Below are 17,929 nucleotides of genomic sequence, written 5' to 3'. Positions count from 1 at the left end.
GTTGGGCACCTATTTTTTGCGCATCGCGCATAAAAAATACTAGTAACTATAAATATAGTTGAATATAAACCAGATATTAGACTTGTTTAATGCAATTATAAAATTATAGAATAGTCTTGCAAGGTAATTCAAGTGATGGCTCAATCAACGTTTAATTTTGCGTTTAGAAATGCACAAACTAACAAACCACAAGTTTATAAGGTCCAAAAAATCATTGAAGACTTGAAGTTGCAAAAATTAGGACAATTTATATCATAGATTAAAGTTTACATAGCATTATGTACACTGAATTAAAATGACGATGTACAAAATTTATACTCGTACGATACAAAATATTATAACACAAGATATAAAAAATCACACACACACACACACACACAGATATATATATATATATATATATATATATATATATATATATATATATATATATATATATATATATATATATATATGGGCGCGATCTCGTGCGAATGGGCGCCCAGGTGTGAAATACGAACCAATCAGCGCACGCCACGTGTCAACATTCATTGATTGGGTGCACCTACTTTCACCTATAAGTGCATGTAATTTTGCATTGTTAACATTCATTGATCAAGTGCACATACTTTCACCTAGGTGCACCTAAATCTGAACATGTGGCGCGGGATGAATTATTCGCATTTCTCTCCTGGGCGCGCCATTCGCACCAGATACAAACATACTTTCACCTATACTTATTTTTGAAAACATACACAATTACTAAAACAAATACAAAAAATCATAACACACGACACAAAATTTCACAACACAATATACAGAAATTTATAACATAAAACACAATTACTAATTTATTTCAAGTACAGAATTTTATAATACAATATACGAAAACTCATAAGTTACATACACATGCAAACTATAAATCTTAATTCATGATATAAGGATTGGAAAATTAATATATTTAATAGACAATATTTCAACAATTATATAATGGACTTGAGACTACATTGCAAGGTAATTTCAAGTCTAAAATACACAAATTATATATTAAATATTCACAATTTACATACTGAATGTAGGGATGTGCACAACCCGACCCACCCGATCAAACCGACCGACCCGACGACCGAGAGAGACCAACCCGGCATTACCCGAACCCGACTCTCCTTACCCGATCCGCTATGCAATACGGCGTCGGTTTAGATGGTTCGGGTGGGGTATCCAATTTTGCCAACCGACCCGTCCGAATACCCAAACTACCCTAGGGTTCCCTAAGGCTTTGTATTAAACGGCGTCGTTCCATCAATGTATATATACATGTCTTCCACCACTTAGTCTTCATTATCTCATCTGCGCAGCTGACCTAGGGTTTGAGATCTGAGATCTCATCTCTCGCCTCTCAACTCTCTCAGACTCTCACTCTCTCAGACTCTCACAGTCTCACTCTCTCAGACTCTCAACTCTCTCAGACTCTCATTCTCTCAAAGTCTCAGTGGTCTCAGTATCTCAGACTCTCAGTTCTCTCAAGACTCATCTCTGATGAGACAAATCCGTAAGCTAAATCTCTAATCTCTTAATCTCTATTTTAATCTCTAATATCTTAGTCTCTATTTCTCTAATATCTAATCTCTTACAGTCTTACTCTCTAATCTGTAATCTCTAAATCTCTAATCTCTTAATCTCTATTGTCTAATCTCAGGGTTCTCAGAATCGAAGCGTTGCAATCTCTAATCTCTAATCTCTTACTCTCTGTCTCTGGGAGTCTAAGTGGTGGAAGCCGTGGTGAACTGGTGATTAGAAGCCCTTGTTCTCCGGGGATTATTTTGGAGAAATCAAGTAAATCGTAAACCCTAGTTTATATTAAGAAAATGTTTGTGACTTTGTGTTATATTATATTATTATGATGATATGTGGTGAATATTTTGAGAAAGCAGTGTGAAATCGAAAACCCTAGTTTTATATATCTTCATTTATGTGAGATACTGAGATGTATTATGTTCTGTCTTTTCTACAATGAATCTGTGATGAATATTTGGTGATATATTCATATATTATGCCATTTGTTGGTGGAAGCCTTTTACAAACTGATTTCTAAGTGTTGATTTTGTAAAATCTGGATTTTATGCCATGTAAAGTTGTAATCTACCAATCCGAGTTAAAGGCTAAAATGTGAAATCTCCAGTGTGGGAATTTCCATTTATTGGTGGAAACCCTTAACTCAAATCCAGATAATGATGATCTGGACTGAGTTCCTGAATCTGAATTTGTTTGTATAATTGTATATGTTATTATGTCTATCAGTTTATGGATGTATGACCCTTAATTGCTAATTGTTAAATCTGGAAAAATGATGACACAAACTACTGTGTGACTGTGTCTGATTCTGGATATCTTTGTATGTTTAATTGTTTATTATGTGGTAGTTTTAGTGTTAATGTGTTATGTCACACTCACACAAACTAAAAAGTTAAAACTGGTACCCATCTTTGTAGATGGAAAGTGCCACTCAAATGACTCAATCTAGACTTCCACCCTCAACTGAGGAGGGGCCTGGAGGAGTAACCCAAGGCACTGAGACAAATGCTCCTCAGCAGCCTGAGGTTAATCCTGTTGTTCCTGCACAGAAGAGGAATAATGTGGAGTCTAGATCTAAGGTCTGGGAACATTTTGAAAAGATATATGATTCTGAAAACAAAGTAGTAAAGGGGAAATGTATATACTGTGCTAAAGTCTATCACTGTGAGAGTAAAAAGCATGGTACTATCTCTTTAAGAAATCATATGTTGGCTTGTCTAAAAAATCCACATTCTAAGGAGACTAGGCAGTCACTGCTTACTTTCACTGCTGTGACAACATTTGATACTCAAGGGGGTGGGGGTTCTAAAGGGGTTGTTGGGGAGTTAGGGACTTGGGTTTTCAATCAGGAAGCCATTAGGAGGGCATTATGTGAGATGATAATTATTGATGAGCTTCCATTTAGGTTTGTGGAGGGGCAAGGTTTTAAAAGGTTTATTTTGGTTGCTTGCCCTAGATTTTGTATACCTTCTAGGTGGACAATTTCAAGGGACATTTACCAAATTTACCTTGATGAAAGATTAAACCTTAAGAAGCTGTTTAGACTTAACACTGAAAGGGTCAGTTTGACTACTGATACCTGGACCTCTGTGCAGAGGATCAATTATATGTGCATTACAGCCCATTTCATAGATGATCAGTGGAAGCTGAATAAGAAAATCATATCCTTTGTCCCTATTTCTTCTCACAAGGGTGAGCATATAGCCAAGGCATTGGAGAGTTGTTTGATTGACTGGGGGATTAGGGATGTTTTTTCTGTCACTGTTGATAATGCTTCTTCCAATGATACTGCTATGAGTTTTTTTTAAGTCCAAATTGTTGCCATGGGGTGCAACCACTGTTAGGAGTAAGTACATTCACATGAGGTGCATAGCCCACATTTTAAACTTGGTGGTCCAGGATGGGTTAAGGTTTGCAGATAGTTCTGTTAAGAAGGTGAGGGATTTTGTTAGATGGATGAGGAACTCACCTACAAGACTCAAAAAATTCAGAGATCTTGCAGAACTGCTTGGGGTGGAAGCCAAAAGTTCTTTACAACTAGATGTTCCAACAAGATGGAACAACACCAACATGATGCTTAGCACTGCCATACAATACAAGGCTGTGTTTGATGCATATTCATTGAGTGAGCCCTCATTTGTTGCTGATCTGGGTGATTCTGTCCCTTCTTTTCTTGACTGGACTTCTGTTGAATGCTTGGTAGTTCTGTTGAAAGGGTTTTATGAGATGACAATTAGAATCTCTAGTTCTCTATATGTCACCCCTAACAGTTTCTTCAGTGAGATATCTGATTTGAGTTGCATGTTGAGTAGCATGATTGTTGCTGGTAGTGCTACAGAGGTAATGATTTTATATTTTTATCATTTTCAGTGGTTAATCTGATTATCTATGAATTTGTGTATGGCTGTTTGTATTTAATTCATTGTTTTCTTAGGTTATGGGATCCCAAATGAAAAGTAAATTTGAAAAGTATTGGGGAGATCCTGAAAAAATGAATTCCTTGATCTTCTTTGCAAATATCTTGGACCCAAGAGATAAGTTGGAATATATGCCATACCAGTTTGATGAACTGTATGGTAAAGAGAATGGGAAGAAGTGTTTAGAGAATGTCCAAGCTGCCATGGTAGAATTGTTTGGTGACTATGCAGCAACCTACTCTGTCAATGTGCAACAATCATCTTCTGATTCATCTTCTGGTAGCCAACCAGATGTGCCTCCTGTCCAGTCTCATGCCACAATTGGTAGACCTCAAAATATGTTAAAGAACAAACTAAAAAGGCAAAAATTTGAGGCTAGTGGAAGCTATAAAGAAACAGAACTTCAGGTTTATTTAAGTGAAAAAATTGTGGAGGACACTCCTGACTTTGATATCCTTAGGTGGTGGAAGCTAAATAGTGAGAGGTTTCCTACTCTCTCCAAAATGGCAAGGGATATCCTAGCAGTTCCTATTTCCACGGTTGCCTCAGAAAGTACATTTAGCACTAGTGGGAGGGTATTAGATGCATTTAGGAGTTCTTTAACTCCTAAAATTGTGGAGGCCTTAGTATGTGCACAAGACTGGATGAGGTTACCAAATCAACCAGTTAAGGTTGAGGAAAATATTGATGATGTTGAAAAGCTTGAACAAGGTAATTTCTTTAAATGTTTCATTCTGTTTTTAAATCTTTAACTTTGCATTTCAAATTCAAATTCTAACTTTGCACTTTGCACTTTGCAGACTTGGCTACTGGAGTAAGTCGATTTGGTACCACAGGATCTGGTGCTGCTGGTTTTCCCCTTCCTACCATTTCTGTAATGTTTTATTTACACTTAATTTTGATTTTATTTTCAATTGTTGGATTTGTTGGATTTGTTGTTGCCTATGGATTAATGGCTTGGTAACTAACTAACAATTCAATTGTTGGATTTGTTGCTGCCTATGATAAGTATGAGTGTATGACCCCAGCAGTATCAGCCTACTGCCTATATGAATGTGAGAATGTCATCTCATGATTCTCATCTGGTAATAACAGTCACTCTACCTTAGTCCCTTATTCTCAAGTGCTCAGTAATCAGTATGTTATTTCTCTTTAGTCTTTACTGATTTGGCTATGATGATGCTTCCACCATTGTCTGAAATGGTTTTGGGTTGGTATGTTGCTCATTAGTTTTGGTTTGCATAATTGCATTCCAATACTAAAAGTAGCAATTTGCCCCCAATCTTACTTTGACATGAAAACATAGCAATCTGAGCCTTCCATAGTTAAATTTTTCTGCCCAACAGCCCCAATCCCCAAAGTATTTAATATGTTATATTTAACTTGTACAGGAAGATCATGAAAGCTGAACTGCTGAAGGCTGAATAGACAATACATTATGATTATGGTATTTTTGTTCACAGGAAGATGTTGATTGGTGCAGTTTGCTGAATGCTCAATTGCTGATGTTTTTTATTTTTTGTCATCAGATTGATGATTCAATGACTTTGTATTTTTGTAAAGCATTTTGTATTTTTGTCATTTGTAAGTACTAAGTAGTTGTAACTAACTAACTAAGTACTTTGACTGTTTGACAGTTTGAATTCCATGATATGAAATTTTACTTAGTTTTTTTTTTTAAAAAAAAATTGTTGAATATGAAATCCGAATAAACCCGAACTAACACCCGAACCGTCCGAAATCCGAACCCACTAAACCCGAATGGAGTATAGTATAAAAAAAAGTCGGATAGGATATTGTTTTAGAAAACCGAAATCCGATCGGGCGGACTAGTCCGACACCCGAACCGTCCGAACCCGACCCGTGCACAAGCCTAACTGAATGTTCAGAATTTGAATTGTGAACATTCAGTATATAAATTATGTGTTTTTTAATCAGGTTCACCTTCACGTAATAATTTGCCACAATATATATATATATATATATATATATATATATATATATATATATATATATATATATATATATATATTTAAAAGGTTTGCCACAATATTTAGTAGAAGAATGATTGAAAAGTTAGATAATAAAAAGAAAAAAAGAATATGAAGAAACAAGCTTTACAATTTACAAGACATTTTTATGAAACTCCGTAGTAGAGGGGTGATTGAGGTTCCGTTCTCGTCGCGGTTTCACTGTCGATGTATCATTCCAAGAAAAGATGAATAGCAGATTTGCGGGGGATATGGCGATGATTCCCAATCTTCAAAGGCATCTGCTTTTCAACCCAAACGCCAATGGCAGAAACGCCCAACACCCATTTTCACATTGCCTTTCCACTCTCAGCCAGCTCTTTTCCCCTCCTTCCACCGCCGCCGCCGCCTCCCAGCTCTTTTCCGGTCCTTCCAACGCCGCCGCTGCCGCTGCCGCAGACGACAATGACGCGAAACTCCCTGACGCTGCGAAGCCCAAATTGAGCTCTCGAAAGAAGGCTCTAGCCTTGGCTGAGCTCATTAAGTTCCAGCCATGGTCACCTCAAACCGAGTCCTCTCTCTCCGCTCTCGCCGGCCCCTCTCTCTCCGAGACCACCGTTATCCACTCCATCCGCCTCCTCAAAACTCCCCGGAAAGCCTTGAAATTCTTCGTCTGGGCCGAGCAAAAAGGCTTCGCACTCACATCCCAATGCTATTTCCGCATGCTGGAGCTCCTCGGAACCGAGAGGAACCTCAACACCGCCCGGAACTTCCTCTTCTCCATCCCCAAGAGGTCTAATGGCGCGGTGCCGCTCGAAGCCAGGTTCTTTAACAGCCTGATCAAGAATTACGCCGTAGCTGGGCTCTTTCAGGAATCATTGAAGCTTTTCACCTCTATGAAGGTAATTGGGATTTCCCCATCAGTAGTTACATTCAATACTTTGTTCTCAATTTTGATGAAAAGGGGTCGAACTGGTATGGTCTATGAACTGTTTGATGAAATGCTCAAGACATTTGGTGTGAAGCCCGATTTGTATACCTTTAATATTTTGATTAGAGGGTGCTGTATGAATTCTATGGTGGATCAAGGGTTTAGGTTCTTTAAAGAAATGGAGAAGCATGAGTGTGAGCCTGATGTGATCACGTATAATACGATCGTTGATGGGTTGTGTAGGGCTGGGAAAGTAGAAATTGCACATAATGTTGTCAAAGGTATGCTCAAAAAGGGCTCAGATTTGAGTCCTAATGTTGTTACATACACCACGTTGGTCAGAGGGTATTGTGAGAAGCAAAAAGTTGAAGAAGCTTTGAATGTTTTCAAAGAGATGGTTGATCGGGGCCCAGAACCGAATAGCGTTACTTATAACACTCTTATACAAGGGCTTCTTGAGGCTCGGAAGTTTGATAAGGTAAAGGAGTTATTCAAGGGAGCTGGAGAGGATGGAAGATTTGTTCCTGATACATGTACATTCAACACATTGATCCACACGCATTGCAGTGATGGGAATTTGAAGGCCGCGTTAGAAGCTTTTGAGAAGATGTCAATCCTAAACGCTGCTCCCGATTCAGCTACATACAGTATCTTGATACGGTGCTTATGCCAGAAAGGAGATTTTGAGATGGCCGAGAAGTTCTTTGATGAGTTATTCAAGACAGGAACTTTGTTATCTGATGCTGGATGCAGGCCCGTTGTTGCAGCATACAACCCGATGTTCAAATATTTGTGCGAGAATGGGAAGACAAAGAAGGCCGAGAAAGTTTTTAGACAGCTAATGAGAATGGGAGTTCAAGATCCTTTGACTTTCAAGACTTTGATCATGGGAAATCGCAACGAGGGCATGTCTGAAGATGGACATGAACTCTTGGTTTGGATGTTGAGGAGAAATTTCGTGCCTGATTTTGAGACGTATGAGTCTCTGCTCGAGGGCCTGCTGCAAGAGGGCAAACCCAGACTTGCCTATGATACTCTGGAGAGAATGCTGAAGAGCTCACATCTTCCTAGAACATTTGTTTTCCATAGCATCCTTACGGAGCTTGTCAAACAGAATTGCGCTCTCGAGTGTGCTGACCTAGTGGTGTTAATGTTGGTTAAAAAAATAAGACAAAATATCAATCTCTCAACAGATACTGTAAGGATACTTTTCAAAGCGGGTTTGAAGGAGAGGGCATTCGAGATTCTTGGGTGTCTTTATGATAATGGGTATTTGGTAAATATGCAAGAATTGATTGTGTTTCTTTCCCAGGGGAAAAAGTTATCGGAAGCACGTGACTTGTTACTGTTTAGCCTAAAGAATTCTCAGAGCGTTTGTATAGAAATATGCAGCACTGTTCTGTCTGCACTCTGTAAAGCCTGCAGAGCTCAAGAAGCATTTGAGCTTTACTATGAATTAGTGGAGAGACAAATTGAACTACCTCTGAACTGCTTAGAGGATTTAAGGCTTAGACTTGAGGTAGAAGGAAGGTCTAAAGAAGCTGAATTTGTTGCCAAGAGAATGCCGAGACTCGAGGGAGCTTTGGATTACATTGGTCCAAGGATCACGTAAAAAGTTTTTTGCAGATTTACATATCATCGTATTGGTGATGTCTTCAGAGATAGAAGATTATCGAAATCCGACGTCCTTGACTTGTCAGCTTGAGGCGGGCCAAAAATCTCCCAGAAGCGAAGAGTTTCATCTGCTCCGGCTGACACCACAGTCAATCCATCAGGGCTCTGCAATGTAATACGCTTTGTTATTTTCAGACTATAGTTCTCATTCCATTCAAAAGAACATAGTCACACACACACACACACAAACCTGTGAGAGATGTAGAGCTCTCGAGGCATGATTCCATGAATCGCATATTTTGGACATGGAAGGATACCTCCATAAGCATAACTTCCCTGTTCCATCGCCCCTCTCTCCAAAGCCATGGCCGCTTAGTAGCTCCTTATGATGCTTGTTCCATTGCAACCCACAGATCTGGTCACCTCACCAAGTTTTTCGAGAAAGGTAAACAGTTTAGTTATTTTTTACTTCATCTGTATATTTTAACGGTGAAAATATTTATGCAAGAACTTGCCTGTGCTCTGGTTTCAGTGCTGCTAATGCATGCTCCCTTTCTAATGCTCCACATCTTAATGCACCCATCAAACGTCCCTCCTCCAGAAGCTAACACATCGTAGTTATATGGACACCATGCAAGGGCCTTCACTGCTGCAGAATGATCATTGAATCTATGCAAATAATCCCTCGAGCTCATCTTGAAAGTATCCCATATATAAACAAGATTGTCATTCCCACCACTCACGAGAAAATTGCCCGTTCCAGACCACTTCAAGCCACAGACTTCTCGTGTGTGTGCTTTTAGAAGAGATATCAAGCTGTTGCTCACTCTCACTGCCAATAGTAGAGGTGAAACAAGTTAGTTAATTTGTTGTCATAAGCAATAAAAGATGTTGAAAACCATTTACCAATTACCATCATGATGAATAATGGATCTGTCGTAGCTTCCTGATGTTAGAACATGACCATTCCATGCTATAGATCCAACCCTCCCCTCATGGCCTTTCAGGCATCTTACCTGTTTCAGAAAATCACCAATAAGGTTATGTGGAAGGGTTCTCTTATATTCATAATGTTTTTTCAGAGATAGGTCTTACAATCTTTGAAGTCTCGGCATCCCAAAGCTGAATCTTGGAGCTTGCGCATCCAACTCCTAATGTTTTTGCATCAGTAGACCATGCAATACTGCTCGGATAATCGTCTTGATTATCCTCTTCCTCTTCCAACTGCTGAATTCCATGGTTGGTGGCATTCCACAGGTATGTCACTGAGCCCAAAGCCACGGCAAGAACATTTGTTCTCCCCCAATCTATGATGTTCAAATAGTAATCATCCCTTAAGTTGGGTGCATCCAGAATCCTACTCGCATTCTGCATATCCAACCATATACATATCATTATCACAGAATCCATAAAACACCATTCATATTATCATCTCGCACCAGATCTTCTGAAAACATATTCCTTCTGTAGCTGCCCTCACGGGCTTAGCTCACTAGTTCAATAGGCAGTATTTGTGCACCGGCATTTGGCCATGTCTGCTGAGCCACCGAGTGATTTACAGCTGATTCCCAAATTCTCTGTCGGGCCGGGGTGTGGGGATTCAACCTTTAGGGGCAAGATTCCTTTTGTAGCTACAGCTGATTCTTAAGAATTTCAGGCATGATTTTGATTCTTGAAACTAACATTTTTGAACAGGTTGCTCATCTCAGAAGCCTCAGATGATTCTGAATAGCAAAACAGCAAGAATGTTTACCTTGGGGAAAGCTCGGGATTGTTTATTGACATCGGTACATGAAAAGCTTTCCTCATCACTGCGACGCATTTCATCAATTTCTCGAATTGATTTTCTGCTGCCCTTAGGACTCCCCCTGAACACCAACATTCTGAATGGCCTTCCTTCTTCATCCAACTTCAAAGCTGCTTCCAGTCTCCTTCTGTATTCACCCTTCATACAAAAGGGGGAAACCCATAATTCCCAATTTCCAGAAATGGGCAGAAACCAAAAGCATTCATTCAAACTAATCAAGAAAGACATACTCACATTGTACTTTGATTTGCCCAGTTCTTTTGATGGGTTAGTCAACAGAGTGTGGGCTCGATCAAGATCCATTAGACTTCGATTTGGTATGAATCTGTCTCCCTTCATCAAAGAAAATCAAAACCCATTGGCACTTGGCAATTCATGACCCCAAAAAAATCATCAGAAAAGCAAGAACTTTGATGTCAAACAGACAAACTGTGTAAGAAAATGGAGAAAGAGAGTGTTGAGTACAGGAAAATCGTATTCTGTGGGAGTGCTGAGGAGACGGGTGGGATAGTACCAATGGGATTGCAGTCTTTCAAGAGATTTCTGATCCATTCTTGAAATGTTCTTTGAGAAAGAGAGCAATTGCCTTCACAGGAGCAGAAGAAGAAGATGAAGAAGAATGAAGAAACTTTTCAAAAAAAGAAGAATGAAGACACGGCTTCTTGCACTCTTATACTCGATGCTTATTTCGAGCCAAAATCTTTAAAATTACAATTCTTGATGAAAATTTTGACTCTCTTGTCCAAGGAGACACTGGATTATCTTAAGGTCATTGAAGAAGATTGTGTTCACTTTTTTTTTCTTTCCAGTATTTGCCACGTATGCATATAAGTGAAACATATATGTACGCAACAACATTCTTTTTTGGGTCATACTTGTCAATTGTTATATCGTGCACCAGGGCGCACAATGCAAAAATCCGATGTTCGTATATACATAATTGTATAGTAGAATATACATAAATTTCTAACATAATACACATAATCTAACATAATACACATAAACTCTTAACATAATACACATGAACTGTTCATATAATACACATAAACTCTTAACATAATACACATAAACTCTTAGAGCGCATAATGCATTGTGCACCCTGATGCACGATATAATTTGTACATACTTGTGTGAGACCGTCTCACAAATCTTTATTCGTGAGACATGTCAGGTCGAGTCATACTTATATGCTCAAATGTAATATTAATCATGAATAAAAAAAATTTTGTTATTTATAAGAAAAATGTAATACTTTTGTATTTTGATGTAAAAATATTATATTTTCCATCAAAAGTATTATAGTTTTCATAATAAGTAATGTTGGCACGTACCCCTTACTTAGGGAAAATATAATATTTTTGAGGAAAAATGTAATATTTTTAAATCGAAATATAAAAGTATTACATTTACCCTTATAAGTAATAAATTTTTTATTCTTGATTAGTATTACATTTTAGCATATAAGTATAACATATGTGCGTATAAGTATTACATTTTCATCTTGACCTGACCCGTCTCACACAAGTTTTTGCTTTTTTTTTTTTTTTTTTTTTTTTGAGTGACAAGGAAAATCAGTGACTGGTAAATCCCATGTTGTGACCCTAGACGACAAATGGAAAAAGGACCACAACGAGCCTAAGTTGTCCATAGTTAATCGGCTCAAACCAAGAAAGTTAATAAGCCGCTTCTGCTAAAAGCTAAATTTGTAACTTTGTAATTACCAAGTCAACAACTTGACTAACTTGCTTGGGTTGTCCCCGTATGCAACAACATTCTTTAAAAAGTTGAAGTTAAATTTATAACTTTGTAATTACCAAGTCAACAACTTAACTAGCTTGGCTAGAATTGTCCCTGTATGCAACAACATTCTTGAAAAAGTTGTTCCCGACCGAGGCTTGGCTATATGTATTCCCTTTTAAAAGCATAAAATAAAAAGAAAAGAAAGCAAAGATTTTAAAAGCTACATTTTGGTGTACTTATTTTGGCAATAACATTTGACTCAAACCAGCATGTAAACAACTCCAATCTGAATCATATTTGGAGAAGATGATCTAACACACAAACAGAATGCTAGATAGGGCAAGTGCAGATGATTTGTTGTCTTGAATTCTATGAAATGACTACCTAAGACTATATTTTGATAGACAAATGATATATTGCTGCAGCAAAAAGGCTAAGGTTGTCTTGAATTCTTGATACATATAGAGACAATACTGTTCCATGGATGAAATATTTGGTTACAAAGTTGATATGTTAAATACATAGAAGCACACTATGTACACTGCACGCTACACTATCCAACATCCCAACCACCTTAGCGAGCACTCGAGCATTCTGAACTTGGTTGTCAATGAACCAGTGGATCATTCTGCTTGGTCCCCTTGAATGCTGAAAGAGAGAAAAATGATCTTGTTGCTGAAAAGCAAAACATTGAGAATATTAAAGAAACAGAGATGCATCCTAGGATACAGTATATATACAAGGTTGGAGTTTTAGGGAAACCGATATTTGGAAAGAAGAGTAAAGGAGAAATAAGCAGTGACCTTTTGTGCCCTCTGGCAGTTTCTGAGATTTGGTTTGGGAAACTAGTTTGCCTTTAGTTGCTTGAGCTGCAAATGTTGTTGCTTTCTACTATCAGCATTCAAGAATCGAAACTTAAATGTAGGGAATGTAAAGGGCATACCAGAAACCCGAGATTCACTTGATAAAGCATTTTTATTCCCGTAGTTCTTTGTATGAGATGTGGCCTTCTTGTCACCGTCCTTCTTACTAAGAGCTATGGTTTCCTCTATGACAGACTGGCTTGACAAACGTGTTGTGTTTGCATCGGTTTTACTCTTCCTAGCAAACTTTAGAAGCTTTTTCAGTCCTTTGGGCGCGTCCTTTTGATAGACCATTGTAGGAGGATTCTCTTCATTCCCCCAGGCTACATCACTCTCGGGATGAGGAATTGCAGCACTTTCGGGTTCAGTTGGGAGAGATTCACTTTGGCTAGCAGTCGTATTGGATGGAATCTGTTCATCTTCGTGCTCTTCTATTTTTGTCCAAGCTTCGGGGGAAATGTTAGGTTCATCTTCAGATTCGTCTTTTACTGCAGAACTTTGGAAATCAACTTCGTTGTTGGAAGTAACTGGATTAGAACTTCCTGTTTCTTCGTGTTTCTGTGGGCTATTTAGCTGTGTTTCTGTTTCAAGATTGGTATCCTCTTGTTGATGCACCTGTTCATAAACAACAGAAGCCATCTCGTTCTCTTTAGCTCTACCCGAATCCACTGAGTCCCTCAAAGGATCTAATGGTGGAGAATTTTTTGCTTTGGCTCCAGTCCTTGAGTCCTTATGGAGAAAAGGCCTTGGTTTCTTAGCTGGTTCGTTTGGTTTGAGAGGAGCCATGCTGCTTTTCTTGGTTACCTCGTTAGCCTTAACTTTGGTTTTTGTTTGTTGGCTTATCAAGCTTTTCACACTCTTCCTAGTATCACTTGGGGATGCTTTCACAGACGTCGGGTGTGGCTGTTGTGATCTTTCGAGTTTTTGGCTTGATTGAGGAACTGATGGTGTCGGCTTTGATCTTCTGGTGGCTGGAATCGCTCTCGGTGATGGAGTTTTAACTTGTGATGCCCCGGTAGCTCTCGGTGATGGTGTTGATGGCCATGATTTACGTGTGGCAGGCAAAGGTGAAGCTTTTGCACTCGAAACTTTCTTCACAACACTCGGTTTTGAAGTTTCGGTTTTTGGATTTGCAGACTGAGGCGAATTCTTCAGTGTTCTTTGGGTTTTCTTTGAATTTCCAGCTATTCCTTCATCAAGATTACTTCTGGGATTTTTCCTCTCTACTTGCTTTCTATCAGTCTCACCTCGAAGCTTCTGCTCGTTCCTCTTTTGGTTGTAATGATGATTGGAAGGACGAACGGCCTGCTCACTGGGAAAGCTTGTGTCTTTGCCATCATTAAGACCTTCACTTTCTGCAGGCTGGGTGTTCGTTATGGCAATCTGAGGCGGGCTTACCTCCTCGTCGTTCTGGCAAGTCCTCTCGGTTAATGCAGCTTCCATTTCGTTACCTTCTTCTCTCGGGACCGGGAGATCATCTTCCTCCATATCAGGTTTCTCGGGGGGAAGGCCACTAGTACACGAATCGGGGGGAAGGACTCTCAGAATTTCTTGTCCCGACTCGATGGAAGGAGGATTATCAGAAGAGTTAGAATCACCCATTATCCCTGAACTCCATCTTCTCAGAACAGCTTTATTTGCAGCCATCACAGGAGCAGCATTTAGTACTACTGATTTCGTCTTCTCGGTTTGAGCTTTCTGTTTGCCCTCGAAGAGACTGATCCTGTCCTGCACACTCATTCTCGAGGCTTGCTCGGATTCTTCCTCGTCGCTTTTCTCTTGAAAGGCTAGCTTTTCTCTGCTGGCGGGGAAGTAGCTCAAGCTCTTGATGGTTAAAGCGGTGGACCTTCGGGTGCCAGACCGCCCTATCTGGATTCGTCGCATTGGAGAAGCAGACCGTCGTGGCGAGGCAGATCGCGTTAGGGGCCGGCTTCGTTCCACTGACGGTTGATCCTCCTCACTGATGCATGAAGACTCCTCCCCTTCTGATGAGCTTTGCCTCTCAATCTGGGCAGCTTTTGCAGGAGAGGCACCATATATAACAGGTGTTTCTGATTGTGTTGGACCGGTTTCCGGGACAGAATCCTTAACATCTGCTACATTTGCAGGCATGTCCTCTTGGCTCAACCCAAGAACCTTCTGCAGGGAGTTGCTGACACAAAGATAGAAGAACGTATTCATCGTTCTATCTCAACTAAAAGTTTAAACTGATACTGAAACATCGTCTACCAGATGCCCCCGGGGAACCCTAACCGTGCCTAGACTTACCTCAAGTCGAGTTGTATTCATCGTTCTGTCTCAACTAAAAGTTTAAACTGATACTGAAACATCATCTACCAGATACCCCCGGGGGAACCCTAACCATGCCTAGATTTACCTCAAGTCAAGTTGTATTCATCGTTCTGTCTCAACTAAAAGTTTAAACTGATACTGAAACATCATCTACCAGATGCCCCCGGGGAACCCTAACCGTGCCTAGACTTACCTCAAGTCAAGTTGTATTCATCGTTCTGTCTCAACTAAAAGTTTAAACTGATACTGAAACATCATCTACCACATGCCTCCCGGGGACCCTAACCGTGCCTAGACTTACCTCAAGTCAACTCTGATAGAACTATTAGAGTCGTATTCATCGTTCTGTCTCGACTAAAAGTTTAAACTGATATTGAAACACATCTACCAGATGTCCCCCGGGGACCCCTAACCGTGCCTAGACTTACCTCAAGTCGAGAGCTCCAAAATGATGACAGAACTTCAGAATGGCAGTAATTTCCTCAGAAGAACCAGCAGCTTGGTACCAAGCACTCTCCAACTCTCCTCTTAATGTTGTGAGTCTCAACTCCATCGCCCGAAGTAATTCGTTCCTGTTCATCATAAAGATTACCGAAGATTCTAGCAAGGTATCCGTAATCAAAGCCAACGAGTTCTTAGACATACTTGGAAGAATCTGGTGCGACGTAAGTATCATCAGCCTGTTAAGGTAACATACTCAAATTTCAGTCTCTTCCTTTTGTCTAAAATCTGGAAATCAGTTTGAAGGGGGAAAATGGATCACCTTTTCATATATAGAAGCATGAAATTTTAAGGATTCTTCCAGCTGAGATATCTCATTTTCCATAGCCTTGACCTTATCCTGAACTTCTGATGAACTGATAATATGAACAAATCTGACAAGAATAGGGATTCAGTGTTATGAAACAATTCGTCGCCCACAAACAGCGTTATGAAAAAAAGTGAGGGTAAAAGAAACCTCATTAAAGCAGATCTTGTAAACCACTTAGCATCATCAAGATTCTCTGGTGGTTGAAGTTTGAAGGTTTCATCTGATCCTCTTGAGCATAAAGCTTTGATTTTGGGAGACTGCATAGCCAGTGGCTCCAGAACTCCAGAAGCAACAGTCTCTATCTTGTTGTGGTAACAAATGCAAGCCTCATATCTACCAACATGAACACTCATGATTCAAAAGAACACAAAAAAATTTCATTCTAGCAAAGCCCAGAATCAGCATACATCTGAACTCAAGAACTTACTGAAAATTGCTTCTGAGAGATTTGTTAGGATCAAACGCTTACCACTACGCCAAAAGTTATAGCTAGTGGCAAAGACGCAACTTTATTTCCTTATACCTGCGTAGCAGCTAGCGCCACATTTCGAAAGGCAGGGTACTGGACTTGCCTTTTAGGCGTCCGCCCAACAATTCCCCTAGCCACCTGGTGGTGGACTTGGCCCTTCAAACCTCCGCCAACAATCCCCTAGCCACCTGGTGATGGACTTGGCCCTTCAGGCCTCCGCCCGGCAATCCCCCTAGCCACCTTGTGCTGGACTTGGCCCTTCAAGCCTCCGCCTAACAATCACCTAACCACCTGGTGCTGTACTTGGTCCTTCAGGTCTCTGCCCAACAATCCCCTAGCCACCTGATGCTAGACTTGACCCTTCAGGCCTCCGCCCAACAAGATTCATGATGGATCCCACTAGATGAATCAGTGAAAGAGTTTAAGAAGACAACCATTACCTATTCTGGCTTGGAAAAACCCGAAATTCGATATAGTCCACCATCCTGTTCCCTCAATACAAGAATCCTAACAACTGCAGACTTTGAATGTGCAATCACAGAATGAGAATTCTTAAGCTCTCTCTTAGCAGCACCCCCAAAATCTCATCTCACTGCATTCAAGAAGACCTGATCAGGCATGCAATTTCATTCATTGAAGACCATGTGAAGATGGACATGGCTACATAACTACATTAGATTATCATTTAAAGCTAATCAAATCACAGCACTGCTTAAGTGCTTAATCAAAACTTGTGGTCCTCAAAAGATTTTGTCATGTTGGAAGAAATTACCAATTTCAGGAGATAAAGATAAGAACCACTCTGCCTTCAAAATGGCTATGAACAACCAACCAAACAGCAATAAGATCCACAAATCCAACTACCAACAGGGCAACATGCCAACAAAAAGGAAAACAAAACAAAACAAAACACCAAATTCAGGATTCTAACCTAAGAAAGAAAAAAAATCCAAACTTTGCAAGAAAACAACAAGACTCCAAGCCTACCGACAAAGACAGCACAGTTTTCCTAAACTGTTCATACCCATCACCAAAATTCAAAAAAATTTCAAGAATTATATCACCCATGAGTCCCCCCTCCTACTCCTTGGATCTAATATATGGGTATTGGATAATACATGCAGATACATTCAACATATATATGTGTGTGTGTGTGTGAGAAAGCATTGCAAGAAGTTTGAGAGAGGGTGAGCTTACTCAATAATGGAGCTGAAGAAAGCTCAGAGAGGGAGGCTTTGGTGAGAATTCAAATGGAATTTGGAGCTAAAACCCCAAAATAAAAGTGTCATTTTTTCTCTCTCTTTATTTTCTACTATTTTTGTTTTCTTCCTTTTTTTTTTTTATTTAATAAAATTTTGTTATTGCTCCCTATTATGGAGCCTGAAGATGGAAAGCACAGAGAAAAGCTTAGGCCTTTGGAGTGTGAAGGAGAAGAAAAGGACAAAACATGAGAGAGAAATC

At 39.7% G+C, this 17,929-nt stretch overlaps 4 protein-coding genes across 10 annotated transcripts; 2 read left to right on the top strand and 2 right to left on the bottom strand.

Annotated features, from left to right (window-relative positions):
• Positions 1-3,414: 3,414 nt before the first annotated feature.
• On the top strand, positions 3,415-5,399 carry LOC109179331 (zinc finger BED domain-containing protein RICESLEEPER 2-like). The gene is made up of 5 exons (XM_019328836.1): positions 3,415-3,894; positions 3,989-4,682; positions 4,772-4,822; positions 5,128-5,185; positions 5,363-5,399. The coding sequence occupies exons 1-5, from the start codon at positions 3,415-3,417 to the stop codon at positions 5,397-5,399; spliced, it is 1,320 nt and encodes a 439-aa protein (XP_019184381.1).
• A 662-nt stretch (positions 5,400-6,061) lies between these two features.
• LOC109179396 (pentatricopeptide repeat-containing protein At1g02060, chloroplastic) lies at positions 6,062-11,095 on the top strand. 2 transcript variants are annotated; one of them, XM_019328892.1, is made up of 4 exons: positions 6,062-6,351; positions 6,388-8,931; positions 9,569-9,743; positions 10,182-11,095. In XM_019328892.1, exons 1-2 carry the CDS (start codon positions 6,190-6,192, stop codon positions 8,482-8,484), a joined length of 2,259 nt encoding a protein of 752 aa, XP_019184437.1. In that variant the 5' UTR covers positions 6,062-6,189; the 3' UTR covers positions 8,485-8,931; positions 9,569-9,743; positions 10,182-11,095. The 2 variants fall into 2 exon arrangements, with proteins under 2 accessions (XP_019184437.1, XP_019184436.1); XM_019328891.1 differs by having other exon boundaries at positions 6,062-8,931.
• LOC109179330 (cell division cycle 20.5, cofactor of APC complex-like) lies at positions 8,508-10,651 on the bottom strand. The gene is made up of 7 exons (XM_019328835.1): positions 10,528-10,651; positions 10,240-10,431; positions 9,582-9,854; positions 9,400-9,502; positions 9,002-9,318; positions 8,737-8,901; positions 8,508-8,651 (listed from the first exon to the last, which is right to left on the bottom strand). Exons 1-7 carry the CDS (start codon positions 10,630-10,632, stop codon positions 8,508-8,510), a joined length of 1,299 nt encoding a protein of 432 aa, XP_019184380.1. The 5' UTR covers positions 10,633-10,651.
• Positions 11,096-12,428: 1,333 nt separating the features above from the next.
• LOC109179410 (proteoglycan 4-like) lies at positions 12,429-17,918 on the bottom strand. 6 transcript variants are annotated; one of them, XM_019328905.1, is made up of 10 exons: positions 17,666-17,918; positions 16,909-17,060; positions 16,147-16,332; positions 15,952-16,063; positions 15,834-15,868; positions 15,617-15,760; positions 14,216-15,048; positions 12,977-14,149; positions 12,837-12,902; positions 12,429-12,708 (listed from the first exon to the last, which is right to left on the bottom strand). In XM_019328905.1, exons 2-10 carry the CDS (start codon positions 16,950-16,952, stop codon positions 12,641-12,643), a joined length of 2,661 nt encoding a protein of 886 aa, XP_019184450.1. In that variant the 5' UTR covers positions 16,953-17,060; positions 17,666-17,918; the 3' UTR covers positions 12,429-12,640. The 6 variants fall into 6 exon arrangements, with proteins under 6 accessions (XP_019184450.1, XP_019184445.1, XP_019184449.1 ...); XM_019328900.1 differs by having other exon boundaries at positions 12,977-15,048; XM_019328904.1 differs by having other exon boundaries at positions 12,429-12,681; positions 12,977-15,048.
• Positions 17,919-17,929: the final 11 nt, after the last annotated feature.

This window comes from Ipomoea nil, unplaced genomic scaffold (assembly GCF_001879475.1).
Source record: "Ipomoea nil cultivar Tokyo-kokei standard unplaced genomic scaffold, Asagao_1.1 scaffold0900, whole genome shotgun sequence".
NCBI classification, from domain to species: Eukaryota; Viridiplantae; Streptophyta; class Magnoliopsida; order Solanales; family Convolvulaceae; genus Ipomoea; species Ipomoea nil.
Note: the sequence above shows the minus strand (reverse complement) of the source record. Positions and strands in the feature narration are given on the sequence as shown.

Bases quoted from the DNA above. Each gene is read 5' to 3' on its own strand.
- LOC109179396 (XM_019328891.1), top strand. From the start codon at position 6,190: ATGAATAGCAGATTTGCGGGGGATATGGCGATGATTCCCAATCTTCAA.
- LOC109179330 (XM_019328835.1), bottom strand. From the start codon at position 10,632: ATGAAGGGAGACAGATTCATACCAAATCGAAGTCTAATGGATCTTGAT. The intron at 8,902-9,001 runs GCAAGTTCTTGC...TGAGGTGACCAG, and splicing joins GCACTGAAACCAGAGCACAG to ATCTGTGGGTTGCAATGGAA. The intron at 8,652-8,736 runs GTTTGTGTGTGT...ATTACATTGCAG, and splicing joins GAGCTCTACATCTCTCACAG to AGCCCTGATGGATTGACTGT.
- LOC109179410 (XM_019328900.1), bottom strand. From the start codon at position 16,952: ATGGTGGACTATATCGAATTTCGGGTTTTTCCAAGCCAGAATAG. The intron at 16,333-16,908 runs GTAATGGTTGTC...TCATGTTGGTAG, and splicing joins GTTTTTCCAAGCCAGAATAG to ATATGAGGCTTGCATTTGTT. The intron at 16,064-16,146 runs GTTTCTTTTACC...TATTCTTGTCAG, and splicing joins ACAAGATCTGCTTTAATGAG to ATTTGTTCATATTATCAGTT.
- LOC109179331 (XM_019328836.1), top strand. From the start codon at position 3,415: ATGAGGTGCATAGCCCACATTTTAAACTTGGTGGTCCAGGATGGGTTA. The intron at 4,683-4,771 runs GTAATTTCTTTA...TGCACTTTGCAG, and splicing joins TGTTGAAAAGCTTGAACAAG to ACTTGGCTACTGGAGTAAGT. The intron at 5,186-5,362 runs GTATGTTGCTCA...TAACTTGTACAG, and splicing joins TCTGAAATGGTTTTGGGTTG to GAAGATCATGAAAGCTGAAC.